A 16262-nucleotide genomic window follows, 5' to 3' on the forward strand; every position below is an offset into this window, starting at 1 on the left:
CGTGCACTCTGAAGGACCTCGCTGCATCGCCTTAGTGCATCAGAGCATCCCATCTCACATACCCCCAAACTGGTTTCTATACACGTGTCAGATATCATTCAGCAGGGTGTATAAGTGAGTTTACTTTTACGCCGCAATCTGCAATATTACAGCTATAAGGCGGTGCTCTGTAAATACTCGACTTTGACCTAGGCCACGCAGTGACCAACGATATGAGCATCGATCTCTGCAATTTAGCTACGATCAACCAAGCTTGACCACCCGAAACCGTTTGTCGCGTTTCATAATTTACGACAAGCATGGGTTACTGAAATCCAATTCTAACCCTCTAACCTTTACATGTCGTCATATGCTTAGGACACGATGCTTAGACAACGCAGAACGCAAACACAGAGAATATGAGTGCACCATGCTGTTCATAAACAACAAAAGGAAGATATCTGTTGTAATAGTTTATTAAACAACAAAAAGAAGATGCAGATCTTTCAGGAATAGGTTATTAATCTACGACAACAGTAGAAATATATATAAATACTTGTCAGTGGAAAGACGGGGTTGTAAAAAATGCAGTCGATCAGGTACCATTTCAAACATACTCTGACCCGTGAAGGTCCCGGGGTAGAATAGGCCTTCAGCAACCCATGCTTGCCATAAAAGGCGACTCAGCTTGTCGTAAGAGGCGACTAACGGGATCGGGTGGTCAGGCTCGCTGACTTGGTTGACACATGTCATCGGTTCCCAATTGCGCAGATCGATGCTCATGTTGTTGATCACTGGATTGTCTGGTCCAGACTCGATTATTTACAGACCGCCGCCATATAGCTGTAATATTGCTGAGTGCGGCGTAAAACTAAACTCACTCACTCACTCACTTCAAACATACAGAAATATTTCTCAGTAATCCCGTCTTTTGCCAAAAACAAAAGTATTACAAACAAATACACATTCAATCAGGCAACAGTTGAAATATATACACATATTTGCCAGTGGCATGGCGGTATTACAAAAAATATACATTCAATCTGGCAACATTTGAAATATATACTAATATTTTTCTGTGGAAAGATTGGATCAAAAAAAGCACATACTATCAGGTGACATTTGAAATAGATACAAATATGTTACATCGGAAGACAGGATTATAAATAATACATTCAATACTGATTCAAGCAACAGCTCATGAATGTTAACAAACACATGAAAGTACAGAACACTTTCTCGTGGATTGCACAGGTTTTCACAAGGTTTCTACGGAAACATGGTTTGTCCTGGAATGTATACATATCAGGTTCAGATGCAGCCACATCGTACATGGTGTTTTTAACACAGTCGTGTTCTATCTTACAGAATACTACAACGTATGCCTGGTAAAACATCCGGTAAAACATCAGAACTTGTGTTGAAAGTAAGCATGAGCTACCATCCACAACGTAAGTGCACTGTGAATACAGTCAAATGACTGACACCGAGTCTGGTCTCCATTTTAGTCGCCTCTTACATCAAGCATGAAGTACTGGGGACTTTTGTGCATTTGACATCCTGAGTGCACAATAAATAAAAACGAATCTGAAGAATCCGACGAGGTCGGTCAACATTATAGTCGTCTTTTACAACGTGAGTGAGTGAGTGAGTGAGTGGGTGGGTGGGTGGGTGAGTGAGTGAGTGAGTGAGTGAGTGAGTGAGTGAGTGAGTGAGTGAGTGAGTGAGTGAGTGAGTGAGTGAGTGAGTGAGTGAGTGGGTGGGTTTTGTGGTTTTAAGTCGCGTTTATCACTAGCAATATCAAGGCGGGCAGCAAGCATTAGATACTAGGAACCATTTTGCAATAGATATCGACCTGACATCACTCTTTAATTGTGTTATCAATGATGACATTTGGTAGGCACAATAAGGTGCAGAATTCTAGGTCTGGGGGCTTTGAATGATTTGACTAGGTTTTAAATACATGTAATCTAGATAAAGAAACGCCTGAATTATTTTTTTTTAAAGTTTTTTTAAGTGCTGTTTTAGCTGTGATTCTCGATTCCGGTTTCATATCCAAACAATTTTTGACCAAAGAATTTAACCTTCTTTCACACCTTTCTAAAACACTGAAATCGGACAGAGTGTCTTTCCCAAATGCGGGGCTGCCCAAGAACGGCATCTTCCTTGTCGACGTTTCATACAATGTTACCCCAATACTCCAAATATGAAAAACCTTCGTACAAATGTCACTTGCTGACCGGCGTTCTCCAGCGTGGACTTCCGGTGGTGTGTACTGCGGAGTGCTGATGGTTGGCTTTCTGTCCTGCAATGTATCTTCCGGACTCAACTTCATCGCTCCCCCAAAGTCAATTATTTTGACCTTTAATCGTCCCCGATCTGTATGTTTGCCGGTTTTATGTCACGATGAACAATGTACTCCTTGTATTTGGCGGCTTTCAGAACTTGTCTTGAGATCTTGAGATCCCCTACCGGGGTAGATATGTCCACGCAGGTGATGAACGATGGTGATATGACACTTTCAATATTTTCTGGGCTCTGTTTGTTGGAACAAAGATATTTTCTCCGTAGTTCCGCCGCCATGGCATGTTAACAAGAAAACCATGTGTTGTTCTTTGAGTGAAACAGGTGAAACCTGTTCCCAATCCGATGCAGATCAACCGGAACGTTATTTGAAAACAGCGGACACTACATTATTTCACGTAAACAGGCATGGAGTTAAATAGTCCAGGAATTAAGCAATGAACATTTCTCCTGATTCCTGATCTCACGATAACAGTTAATCGCTAGGAATAGTCTACACATTTGAAAGTATATTTTTGAAGAAATGCGTGTTCTTAAAATGTTCAGTTGCAAGAGTTTTATCATGCACGGATAGCACATCAGTAATGGTACTTGTACAAATAGTTCTAATAAGTTCTCAAACATTTTGCCATGAACGCGGGAATTGTGATTTTATGCTCGAATTCTTCCAAAAAGATAAATTGAGCGTTTGTGGAATTCTCATAGTATTAAAAACTGTAGGGATATTCCATTAGATGAGCCAAGTTGTATCATTGTTATATATAAGGATTAAACATTGGTAATTCCATTCCCAACGAGTCACAAATTTCGTGTAAACATACCCGTTTCATCTAAGCCTTTTTCGTGATGTTACCGTGGGTATGGTCGCCGTAAACGTCTACATTTACCGGGGCACGTGTCAACATATTGCTGTACATTTCATTATGAAAATCCATTAGAAGTGTTCTGATTTTGTTTTTCACTAGGCCCCGTTCATATGCACACTTTTGCATACGTGCAAAAAATGCTCCTGGTGTAAATTTACAAATTTGCAAATAGTATATTTGCAATGCGTTCATATGCGCTGATGTTCATGAGTATTTTGTGTAGTAAAGTGTTTCATTGCTCAACTGACAAGCAAGATAGAAGCACTGTTAGTTCAATGGAGAGGATCTTACAGATATTTTCCATACGTTTTGTCTACAGCATTGACCTTTGAACTCGTGAAAGAGAAATATACAGAAAAGAAAGGATCCAGGGTTGGTGGAATGATAGTATTACTGTTTTGAATTCGTGTGATGGGGTACAGTGGGTTGTGAACTTCAGGATGAAAAAAGAGACATTTGATTTCATCTGTGATGAGTTGGCGCCTCATCTTGAGAAACAGCACACTGTATGTAAACCAGTTGATACTAAACATCAGGCTGCAGCAGCCATATACTGGCTGGCTTCCTCAGCTGAGTACAGAACAGTTTCTAACTTATTTGATCTTGGAAAGTCAACAGTTTCTGACTGTGTCCATAATGTTTGCAGAGTTGTTATGGAACATTTGGTTCCTAGATACATCAAGTTTCCTGATGGTGATGATCTGAAGGATGTGATCCAGGAATACGAAGAACGATGGGCACTTCCTGGTTGTGGAGGTGCCATTGATGGTTCACACATATACATAATCGCCCCTCAACATGACCATGGTGACTATCCTAATCGTAAGGGCTGGTACTCATCCTCCAGGCAGTGTGTGATTATCGCTTCATCTTTATAGATATCTGTGTTGGCTGGCCAGGGCGTGTGCATGATGCTCAAGTCTTTGCCAACTCAGATTTGCACCATCGAGGGATATCAAGAACATTGTTTCCCAAAATGGAACAAAATGCTCAGCATAGGCGGAAGACAGGTAGAAATACCTAATGTGTTAATCGGAGATCCTGCTTATCCATTGAAATATTGGTTGATGAAGGCGTATACTGACAGAGGAAATTCATCGAACTCCCAACGAAACTACAATTTCGTGCTAGAATGACCATTGAATGTGCATTCGGTAGGTTGCAGGGCAGGTGGCGATGTTTTCAGAAACAACTTGATGTCGATGTTGAATTTGACCCTACAGTAATCGCTACTTGTGTCGTTCTGCACAGCATTTGTGAGCTTAACATGGATCAGTTTGTGGAAGACTGGCATTATCCAGGTGAGGAAATGGAATTTGAAGAATTCGACAATCGTCATTTATGTGACAATGAAGCTAAATCCATAAGGGATGAAATCTGCAACTATCTTACAGCCAGCTGACTCTCAACACCCAAGTGTGTATCTGTACGGACATCAATATCTCTCTAAATATTAGATCTGTTTAGAAGAAAATAAATGAATCCAGTCTACTTTATTTTTCAGTGCATGAACCTTTTAACATTTCAACATTCTTCCTGAATTCATAATGCTTCTTCTTCGTGCGCGTTCAACAACTTTCAAAGATTCTGTCCAGTTCTTCATAAAAAGTTTCTTCCTCTGCCACTTTTTTTCATTGCTGTTTTACAAAGCCTGTATGATCTTTTCATTTTGCAATGGTCAACAGACGTTTCAAAACCAAGATCACCCAATGCTGCACACAGTTCCTCACAAATGGCATGTTTGTTGATTTTAGGGTTATCCAGTTGCTCCTCAATGTTTCACTCGGCCCATGAATTAAGAAAAACTTTTGTGTGGTCATCAGTCTAGCCCGATCCACGGCCTCGCCGACCTTTGTTGCTTTTTGGTGGCATCTCGGCATCTCACATTTGGTGCAGTGAAGGATGATTAACAAGTACACACAGAGAAAGGTTTGATATGTCCAGTCATGCATCAGTAGGAAGGTTTGGTTTTAGAAACATGGAGGTTTCAGTGATTTCCAACATGTATAAGTGAACTAAAGAAGGACAGACAACGGACCACGACATACCCATCTAAAACCCTTTGTACAGGGCGTATAGGTGAGACGCTTTCAGCACTATTCCAAGAATATCACAGCGGGGGATACTAGAACTGGTCTTCACAAATTGTTCCCGCATGGTGAATCAAACCCCTGTCTTTGGCCTGACGAGCGAATCCTTGAACCACTTGGCTACCCAACCACCTCGGGTATAGTAAGGACAGCAACATTCTTAACGTTGAAATCACCTTCTGTCAGTAAAGGACATATATCTGTCATGATCGTCAACACGTCTCGTTTCAAAAGAGGATTTGGAGTAAACAATGTAACCTAACACTTACAGGTATATACTTTCATGAAAATGTATCTGATAACAGAACTTCTTAGTGTTTTAAACGACAATTTCGATGTCTTTGTCCATAGTCGACATTATCCCACTGCTAAAATATGATTCCTTTTAGTTCTGATATGTCAACACTTTGGCATACTCCAAACAAACTGTATCTGGGAACGTGTGTTTCATCGGCCTAACGTATTGAGGCCGTGCGGGACAACTTAGGAATGGCCAGCGAGTCCTAACTTGACAAACAGATGGGAGCAAGCTACAAAGACATAGTTTATATCACTGGAAAGATCTCGAGGACACGAACACGAAAAGTTCACGTGCCAGTGTGTTCACGTGTTAATAAGCTCACAAACTGGCTCTGAAAATGCATTTCTGCAGAAATTTCTGGCAGAATTTTTTTCCTGCAGAAATTTCTGGCAGATTTTGTTTTATTTCACTACCAGAATTATCTTAATTTAACAGAATTGGAGACTATAATTAATGATACTCCTGCGTGAGTGGTAGTTTCATGTTTATTCCATGTAATAAGCACTTAGCGTGATCAACTGATCTGATATTTTTGTTTCGCTACCAGAATTATTTTAGCTGAGTAAGATTAAACACCATCGTTATATAATTTAATATAGACTTTCTTTAAATGATGTCGTTTCCCCCTGTTTAAAGCCTATTAGTACCAGACAACCGAGTATTTTACAGTGTGAATTTTCACAGCTTTTACAATTTAAAAGGCTTATGCATTATTCTCATCCGTTTCATTTTAACACAGTTGCAACTTCTTAGTGGATTTCGTGTTCATGTCCTCGAGATCTTTCCAATGATAAAAAATATCATGTCTTTGTAGCTTGCTCCCTTCTGTGTGTCAAGTTAGGACTCGTTGGCCATCCCTAAGTTGTCCCGCCTGGCCTTTATTGTTAAAGGTTCTGAAAATTGCAGCACTCCACAGCTGTTTTTTATGTCATCTTCAATCACTTGCGTCTGCAGTTAATGTGAGGATCTGAAATGGTGCACCATTCGGCTCCATACGCCTCTTTCCGTAAACTGCAAGAAATTTGGTCCGTCCCTGTTTATAAATGAGAATGCAACAACCCAACTAAAATACGCGCAAGGACTGGGATGATTTTATGAAAATAGTCCCGAACAATTATTGTGTCCTCTCTGACAAGATGTGATCGTTAACAAAATAGTGAAAGATTTCTGCCCTCAGCATGCACAGGTACACGTTTTAGAGGAATAATTTCAAGTAATGTCAGTAGTGAAAATCCACACGTCTACAGACAGAGTTCGCCAACACAACATCAGCCCTTGTTGTTTCAGTCCACAAGATAGCGTCAAGTCAGTTCCTTGTGTGGTCACCATTTGGCAGTAAAGTACTGCGCGGCACCGTCTCGGCACAGGCTGAGCGAGTCGACGAAGTCGCTCCAGCGGAATGCTTCCACACTCTTCCAGCAATGCCATGGCCAGTTGTGGAAGTGTCTGAGGCGTGTTTTGGTGTTGTCCTACACGTCGATTGAGTTCATCCCACAGGTATTCTATCGGGTTTAGATCTGGTAATCAGGCACGAGATGGGCGTTAGAAATGGCAAGGCAACGGAAGCACTGTCATGCTGAAACAACTTCCTCTTTCGGCGCAAAATCGGAAGCATGAAACGTGTAAGGCCTTCGCTGATGTACCGATTTGGTGTCAGATTCCCAAGAATAACCACTAAATCAGAACTTTGTGTGCTGGATATCGTACCCCACGCCATGGCACTATCTCTACAGAATCTAGCCACCCGTTGAATGCAACAGGAGATCAAACGTTCATTTCTCCGACGGTAAACATGTTGTCTTCTGTTTCACTGGTGAAGAAGAAATCGGGATTTATCTCTGAACCCGGATCGCCTCCAGATTCTAAGGCTCCCGTTCCGGATTCTGCGACACCACCGCAAGCGATTGGGCCGATGGAAGTCTCTCTGAACAAGGGCGACAACTGGTCGTCTTGGTCGAATTCCCACTTCACACAATCTGCAGACTTACAACAAAAGCAAATGCAGACTGAGTCTCCCCAGCATCAAGACGGCTTGTGGCGATGTTTCGATTGGCGACACTCAATCGTGGCACGATAATTTCCTGTTTTCCATGCCAAAGCGAATGACAAAATAAAGCACAACGTTAACCTTTTAATGGTGGTCAATACCACACGCTATTCCGCTTACATGCACGTTCATTTTCCTTTGCATTATTTTTGGGTGACGTTTTGGGGATTATATCATCAGAGGCTTCTAAAACAAGTGAAAAAGTTCACACTGCCCCGTTTTGGTGCTGAAGTTGTTAACAACCACACAGATATGAAGATTTAGAAAGAAACCGAATATTTGACTGTTTTGTCGTTGCCGTGGCTACACTACATTGTGTATGCCCATGTGGAGTATTTTCGGGTGTGGCCTGCCATCTCAGATGGATAATCCTATAAAAGAGGCTGGTTGTCTAGTTCTCAGTGAGGCGGCAACGCAGCATACTCGGAGAACCAGGCTGATGGTTAAAGGGGCCATATACCGAACTGTCATGACAGACACACAATATTTTGTTTCCAACCCTTCCAAAGCTCTGCAAAAGAAAGGCACTACTTGTGGTCTGCTTCTCAATACTATTTTCAGACCGTGCGTATTATTGCAGGATGTAACAAGGAAAATTAACAATAAAATATATGCTGGGAATGTTGAAGAATGGTGAAGAATGTGAATTGAAGACAATGTTCTGTTACAAATTGTACCACATGCCAACTTCACGCAGTTGTTACTGACGCCGCAGGCGCCGTATGGTTAACACTGTTTAACTAAGGCCCCGTTCATATGCACACTTTTACGCACGTGTGCAAATTTGCTCAGGTGTGCAAAAATACACACGTGAGCAAATGGTGCATATGAACGCAGTTGCATACGTGAGTAAATTTGCACGGTGTGTACATTTACACCTAGTGATGAGGTAGTGCAAAAGAATTTTTGCACTTGTGTATTTTTACTGCTGGAGTATTTTTGTCATATGAACGCTCAGGAAAATTACATATGTGAGCAATTACAGACTGTTGCTAGATTTGTTATGTTTAGCTTCAGAGAGTTGCATCATCTCTACTTAAATGCTTATGTCTTGACGTGCTGTCTGGTTTTAATTGTCTCTGAAATCCATTAATCGGACAAAAATATTCACAGAAGTCTACAACTTGTAGATATGCCAGTGCTCAACGATAACACTATCTCCAGCAAAATATGTAGAGCGACCTTTTGTGACTGTCCGCATTTTCTAGATACGTAAAAACATACCTACAGCGCTGAATGTTTTCCTCGCTCGTACCATGGATAACGACATGTCGTCGCTGATTAAATAGTCCATCTGATGCAACCGCATATGGATGGTTACAAACATCTTCAGGCACAGGCATCAGAGTAACAGTTCGGAAGTCAGTGACCCCCAAAACATTACGCCGTACCCTCCAAATCGGTCAACCTAAAAATACACTGTGCATGACCCACCGCATCCTGTACCCTCCTGCCATCAGCGTGGAAGACAATCCTGTGCCACTGCCCTGGTTGAACATTACATGCATGCGGGCCCATCGTACGATGAAAACTGTTTCAGGAAAGTCCTTGCGTATGGAACTCTAGCTAGGATACCTGATACCTGACCATTCCCGATAGTGTGTGCTGACTATCAACCTCGGAACGATTGTCTGTTACTGGAGGGTGCAGTCTCAAATCTCTTGCGGATATTACTTAACATTAGACCCATAAAGATAGAATTGATCTTCAGTAACCCATGCTTGTCATAAGAGGCGACTGACGGGATCGGGAGGTCAGAGTGACACCGTTGGTGATCACCGGATTGTCTGGTTCAGACTCGACTACTTACAGACCACTGCCATACTGTTACAATATTGCTGAGTCGCAGTGTAGCCGGGTTTTTTTTATCGAAGGTGCGGCTTTGTTGCGTTTTCCTCTTTAGCAATGTTAGTGTGATCGAACTCCAAAGCATCCGCTCACGAGATCACATGACTCGTTACACGTGCTTATTGTGTTTTACTGTTATTTCACTCTTTAAGGCCAGATTTTTCACATCGGTGACTAATTCCCTGACCATACGCCGACATGTTATTGCCGTGTGTTAAGCCCAAAAAGCAGCACCCAAAAATACCATATTCATTATTATCACCAAATGTAAGTAGTAAGTGTTATATTTTGTTGAGTATATGAGCAAGGTACTGTGCTTGGGCGTGTTTAGATATGCTGATGCATAAACACTTCGTATCTTATTGACTGATTTGTTTTAAGTCACGTTGAAAGGTGACCTGACCTGTCGTCTAATCTGTGTCGTTAGTTAGACAGACATATGATGTCCAGCTGTAAGCTAGTGTCCGAGACACACCTCAATTCTAGGACATTCTAGGTTATAGTAGATAACCACTATCATACCGTTCCCAGTCTTCGCGTCCAGTAAGTACGCACCATATTCCACAATCTCAAAATATCGCTTTCACGCGTTCAGCAATATCCTGGTTTAAATGTGTTATGCATAGGTTATAAATCACTGAAATACTCACTGCTTCTGTCATGAGTGTGTATAATGAAGGAAATGTATGGTTACGTGAATGACTGTTATAGTTGTGGCATATTGTTTAGTATACAAGACACATGTAACACCTATGTGGCACACAGCGGTGCACGTGGCACTTGGTTAACCTCTGTGCGCTGCTTGCGGTTATAACCACCTCGGCCTAGATTTCGAAGCTCTCTTACCGCTAAGATAGTGTTAATGTATGGCACTTACGACTATCTAATTAAAGAGCATCGAAAATCTAGGTCCTGGTCTCGATCAGTAGCAACCACAGCTAGGGAACTGTTAGGTTGTTACAGGATTCCGATCCACGAATCGACCTCAGTGCCATTGTTCTCAGGGATTGTAACGCAACAGCAATCGGAACGTCGTGTATCACATCTTTAAACGAATGTATTGTTATTCGGCATCAAGAAGAAATTACTGGGTTGTCTGACTTTGGCAGAATTATTACTTTTAGAAAATGACGCTTTTGTCTCATTGTCTGTCTCTGTTGGGATAGTAGGAGGTCGCGTCAGGTAACCTTTGAGATGGATCAGTCAGAACACAGCTTACTAAATTGCCGAAGTGGACATTCGCACATACCTTTTCAAATTTTACCTCTAAAAGGTTTGTACGCGAACGATTCCGAATGCTGCACTCTATACTTTTCTTACGGTCGCTTTAGGGTGATGCACAACACTGTCAGCAGTGAGTAGAAAGTCGCTGAAAATAGCGTTTTGTCAATATTCAAGGATGCCGGCTTGCGGACATACTGGCCAATGCTAACCATGTCGTCAGAAAGCCCTGAACGTATATACTGCAGGTCAAATATCTATGTTTAATGTTTAATGTTAATGCTTTCCTTTGTTGAGAGATAAGTGCAACGACTGGGGAATCTTCAAAGTCCTTCCGTTGTTGTCTGATTGGTTAAATCCGTTCGACCGTCTCGCGTTTGATCGCGTCATAGGTCGCCCAAGGTTACGTGACACGACCTCCTACTAGGTTTTGTTAGACTCAGTTGATGACTGTAATGAATAATACTGTGACTAAGTTTACTTAGCCTACATGCAGCATAATCCAAATGTACTTGTAGCCCATTGTATATCGTAGCTTTCTGAGTCAAACAGCGTGTGTCTAGTATAATAAGCCAGAACATGCCCCTTCTAACAGTGCCATCGCCATTGCCATAACATGCACTCTCCTACCCAGAGTTCCATGCGGCGAGCCAGCATAGTATCTCTGCCATCGCCATTGCCATAACATGCACTCTCCTACCCAGAGTTCCATGCGGCGAGCCAGCATAGTATCTCTGCCACAAGCCAGAAAGATGTGACAATTCGTCACATCTTACACAATCCAGTCAATATTATGCACAAATTTCATAACTGTTTTATTTTTGATGAGTCTACACATCTAATTAAACATACTTGTTAAAATGGTTCAGTTTCACTGAGAAATTATCCAAACACTTGTAACACTATTTCGATTTGCGTAGCGATCCTTTGTTTACGTGGGCTCCACGTGCTGTCATCGAAGCCTAATGGATAGCAAACAATTCAGTCGTTTTGAAATATAAATGCGTATTGTCATAAACCTTCCTGACGCGGATGTAGCAAAATATTTACGTAACAGTGTAAAACATTATGAAAACCTCGTCGAATCACTTGCCTTATGCCAGTCTCAGCTTCTTAATGAATGTGCGCATTTGTTTACAATCAAGAGAAAAGTCCGGTCATGTAATATGCAAATTAGCCTGTGGCAGTAATGTTATGCTAAGTCATCACTGCGCCGGAGTGTGCGTAACACATTCTTTGTCACCGGAAGTACTAAAATCTCGCAAAGTGTCGTGACCTAGTTACGAGCCCTATTGGTAACAATTGGGAACCGTAAGGATTGGCGCCATCTATTAGCGAAGTGCCAAAGGGAGATGACAGAGGAATGTTCCTCATTATCTTATCATATATCTTACACCTGTTGATTTTTTTCATTTGTGTGACGATATGTTTTTAGAAACAGTGATGCTGACAAGAAAGGTCCTAAAACTAATATCAAGCAGACGTGGCTGCCAAAGACTCTTCTTCATAAAGACAGCTAGTGTCAATTGTCGACGGGCCATCCTTGAAGACTTTGCGGGTGTTGTAAACATTAACCCGAATGTACTTCGTGGACGGGACTACGTCCCTGCTAGATATGACAGGATAATTACAGATCCAAACATGTCTGCCTATGTTGCTGAAGTGGATAACAAAATAGTAAGCATGGAGAGTGAAGATTTATAACGAAAACATGCGCATTGGTATATTTCCTTTACCTACAATAGCACACGATGTTTATGGCCACGATAATTTTGCATAACTTAACATAAGAAAGCAAAACGTTGGTCAAAGCTGTTAGATTCCTAGAAAATACAGAATGGATTGTAGGTCAAAAGGTTATATTTATAGAAAATACAGAAGGGAATAATGTGTGTGTGCGTGCGTGCGCGCGTGTATGCGTGCGAGTGGGGTGAGGATGGTAGGTGTTCAGAGTAAAATAGAGAGGGGGTTCGGCGGAGAACGTACACTTTGTCTAGAAAATGGGAGGGAATTGGCATTCTAGGTGCAGATACTCCAGAAATATATCTGTATACAATTAGAGGTTGTTAAACACTAACGAATCGGTAGACAGTTTTTTTCTGTCCGTTCGATATGCTCGAAATTTTCGTACTTTACATACAATTTTACCCCGCACTCCCAGGGATATGTGTGTTGTCGGCAAATCAAGTGTTCTATCATATCCAATAAGTTGTCCAGTCATGTCCAGTTAGATGTCCAGTCGTGTCCAATCAGGTGTCCAAGCCTGTCCAGTTATGTCAGCCAGCTGTCAAATCATGTCAGATCAGGTGTCCAATCATGTCCAAACAGGTGGCGTTTGCGTGTGCTAGACTACTCGATGGAGGACGAACCTTTCTGCTTTTATCCGGGCGTGTGCACGTATCCTACCAAGGTCAAGGCATCATGGGTAAACTAGTCCGCCACATCAAGGGGCGCCATTCCAACAACTCCAACATCCTTTACGAAAGTTTCGTAACAGACGGAGGAAACCCTCTTCTGTCACAAGTCAGCCAAAATAGTTCAGAAGTTTTGACAAGGGTAAGATGTGTGTAAACATGCAGCGAAAACATTAGCATAATCATGTAATACAACGTTTGATGGACGACATTTATGTATGAAGAACAGAGATACCACGTTGTGGAAATATTATTATTGTTTATATATAACTGAGTGACTTCAGTTGAGTTATTACCATCATCTCTGGGTTTCAGTATACCCTACACATCCATCTAAACGTACATCTTTGATGTTCGATATCGTGGAACATTCGAAACTGTTCTCTGGCATTTAAAGTCCTTTCTTATTTCTGAATGGTATCATGTGAGTGAATGAGTTTAGTTTCACACCGCTTTCAGCATTATTCAGGCAATATCATGGCGACGGAAACGGGAAGTGGGCTTCACACATTAAACCCATGTGGGGAATCGAACCAGGGTCTTCGATGTAAGGTGTGAAAGCCTAACTAACCTCTAGGCAACCCTGCCGCCCCAATGATATCATGTCTGTGTTAAAGCAGGACTCGATGGATAACCATAGACACTTTCGGTTTGCATCACTTGTTTACTAGTACGTTTGAAATATCTAAACTGAATGCTCCCTAGGTTGAAAATAAATACAAATACTATATTTTCAGCGTGTCCATTGTTTTGCCTTTCCCCTGCACGATATACCGCTTGACGCCCTGAAACTGCATGGCACGCAGATCTCTACGCCTACACAAGAACATTTGGAAAAGCTGATGTCTGAAAACAATTGTCGCCTGTTCCCTGGTGGTAGACTTATTGTGGACTGGATCCCTCTTAGAACTGATCCCCAAAACGTTCCTCTCATGATCAAAACTACACATTTTCACACAGATAAATCTCCCGAACAAGACTGTCTGTCCTTTGGCAGTAGCTACCCATGTAACATCGGCCTGGCCTATAACCTTGATATCTATGGAAATCACCCCGAAAGCCTGAGGGCCCATTTACACGCGCACCTGCTTAAGATAGCGCACAATGTACAACGTAGCCGAGAATATTGTTGTGATGTTGTTGACAAAGCACATGGAGGTAATCCTGTTAACGTCCACCTCCTTGTATACACGTGTATGACTGTTGATACTGCAATACTCCAGACCCTCCACAAACTGGGATTCCCCCAAATGGAATATCCAGTCAAAACTCAAATTGTTATGGAAAAGAGCTTCGAGAAAGAATAGGCTCTTGGTTACAAGCATGACTTCAATATTTTAATGTTGCACTTATAACTGACCGGTTATATTACGAAAAAAAATATAAAGAAAATCTGGACCAGACAAACCAGTTATAAACATACTGATCGATATCACTTCGTCTAGAACAAGATCCATTGCTGGACAATCCCAAAGGGGAAGGGGAAGGGAGGGGACCACATCCAAACCAGCCCGGAACTTGGTGTGCCAATTTGGATGGATGACAAAGGGTCGGTCCATATATATAGATGACAAAGGAAGGCACATTCGTTCCCTCGCTGTGGCCATATGTGCGAACACTTTGCCGTGGCCCGTCATGGATCAACACTTCAATTTGTGCCGAACCATCCTACTTCCCAGATATACAGTTAGTTTGATTCCTATTTCACTCAGGGACACTACTCTAAGACATCCATAAATTTTTGTGTGTTTTCATTAGTCAAGATCCTCATAAATGGCATGGACATTATGTAATAAAAATGCATGTTGGTTAACCATTTAAAAAATCCTTTAACTGAAATCAGAATTCTGAGATACGGGATGTTTAGCCTTGGAAGATTGTTACAGGTTCAAATGTCCACTTGAATTCGTGTTATGGCTTAACACAGCCTATGTATTTCAGGTTTATAGTTTTGATTCCTATAAATGCAGCGCTCATTCGTATTTGGTTTCAGCTTTCACAGCTTTCTTTTTATCATAGTCCAATATTTTGAAACTGAATTGAGATGATGTTTTGCAGTGTCATGCTCAAATACTGAACCCGCACATTTAATTGATTACGAAAGTATCAATCATGTTCATGTAACCTTGTAATATGGCTTTTATATATCTGTTTGTAAACGATTAAATGTGTAAACAATCAATAAAAGGAATAAATAAGGAAAGACGTTAAATTTATCTTTTGCCATTCAAATATCCTATCAAAGTAAAGCAGAAGTTCTTGGGTCAAAAGGAATGCTGTTTGTCTTATATTGGCGCTTATTTGCCAAGATAAGTGAGACATGGTGCACTCTTAGAATATTTTTGCTGCATAAATTTGTTAAACACCCCGTGACACACGACAGAATGAACCCCAATCTTAATCTTGTTTAGCAATATTTGGGACATGACTGTACAACAGCAGAACCTGCCCCAGCTGGAAGTTGCTTTACACGAGGAATGGCGTGGACGGACTCTACAGAGGAGCAGGAGAGTGACTGGGTATGAGGAGGAGAGTCATACTGTCACACCGAGGTTTCACGCGGTATTGAAACTGGAGACCAGTTCTAACCCGGATATGACATTCACAAATAAACGTAACAGTCCAGAGCCATACTTGTACAGACCTAGTTTTGTATGTGTGTTTTGTGTTGTTGGTTTAATACTTGTATATTAAAACGGATATGATTTGTTAGTCCCAATCCAAAGACTTTTTCAAACGTGTACTTTGGGTTATCCACTTTCTTTTGTACGTCAGTTTAGTATGCTACCATGCTGTACAGGTCAACATTTGCCCAAAACGTAAAACAAAAAAACCTCATATAATGTGGTACTATATGCGTTTATTTAAGATAAATTATATATGGTCAGTTTATAAAATTACAAGAAAGAGAAAGGCGCATTTCCTTGACGCCGAAGTGCTATACATAAAGATTATAACGTAATCAAAATGTTCTTGTTGGATAACTCTGGTCGAGTCCTGTTTCACGAACTGGGTAATTGTGTCGAGATAATTGGACCCGATGAAACCCAAGATTTTTGATTAGTTACAGACTAACATTAACGTGTAGCCGAGTCACGTAGCCTGGCCATCCGAACACCTCTGCAGACAAGTACGGGTCACGTATTCTGGGTCGCTATCCCCAAGGGTCATAGATCTGTGTGGTCAGGGACC

At 41.4% G+C, this 16262-nt stretch overlaps 1 protein-coding gene across 1 annotated transcript; it reads left to right on the forward strand.

Annotated features, from left to right (window-relative positions):
- The first annotated feature begins 12097 nt into the window (after positions 1–12097).
- On the forward strand, positions 12098–15268 carry LOC137272830 (histidine N-acetyltransferase-like). Its single transcript, XM_067805236.1, has 3 exons — positions 12098–12333; positions 12985–13212; positions 13808–15268. Exons 1-3 carry the CDS (start codon positions 12100–12102, stop codon positions 14375–14377), a joined length of 1032 nt encoding a protein of 343 aa, XP_067661337.1. The 5' UTR covers positions 12098–12099; the 3' UTR covers positions 14378–15268.
- The last annotated feature ends 994 nt before the right edge of the window (positions 15269–16262 follow it).

The sequence above is a fragment of the Haliotis asinina genome, chromosome 2, assembly GCF_037392515.1.
Source record: "Haliotis asinina isolate JCU_RB_2024 chromosome 2, JCU_Hal_asi_v2, whole genome shotgun sequence".
Taxonomy (NCBI): Eukaryota; Metazoa; Mollusca; class Gastropoda; order Lepetellida; family Haliotidae; genus Haliotis; species Haliotis asinina.

Excerpts from the sequence above, each read along its gene's own strand:
- LOC137272830 (XM_067805236.1), top strand. The coding sequence starts at position 12,100 with ATGCTGACAAGAAAGGTCCTAAAACTAATATCAAGCAGACGTGGCTGC. Across the intron at positions 12,334-12,984 it reads CTGAAGTGGATAACAAAATA|GTGGCGTTTGCGTGTGCTAG; the intron begins GTAAGCATGGAG and ends ATGTCCAAACAG. Across the intron at positions 13,213-13,807 it reads GTTCAGAAGTTTTGACAAGG|CGTGTCCATTGTTTTGCCTT; the intron begins GTAAGATGTGTG and ends CTATATTTTCAG.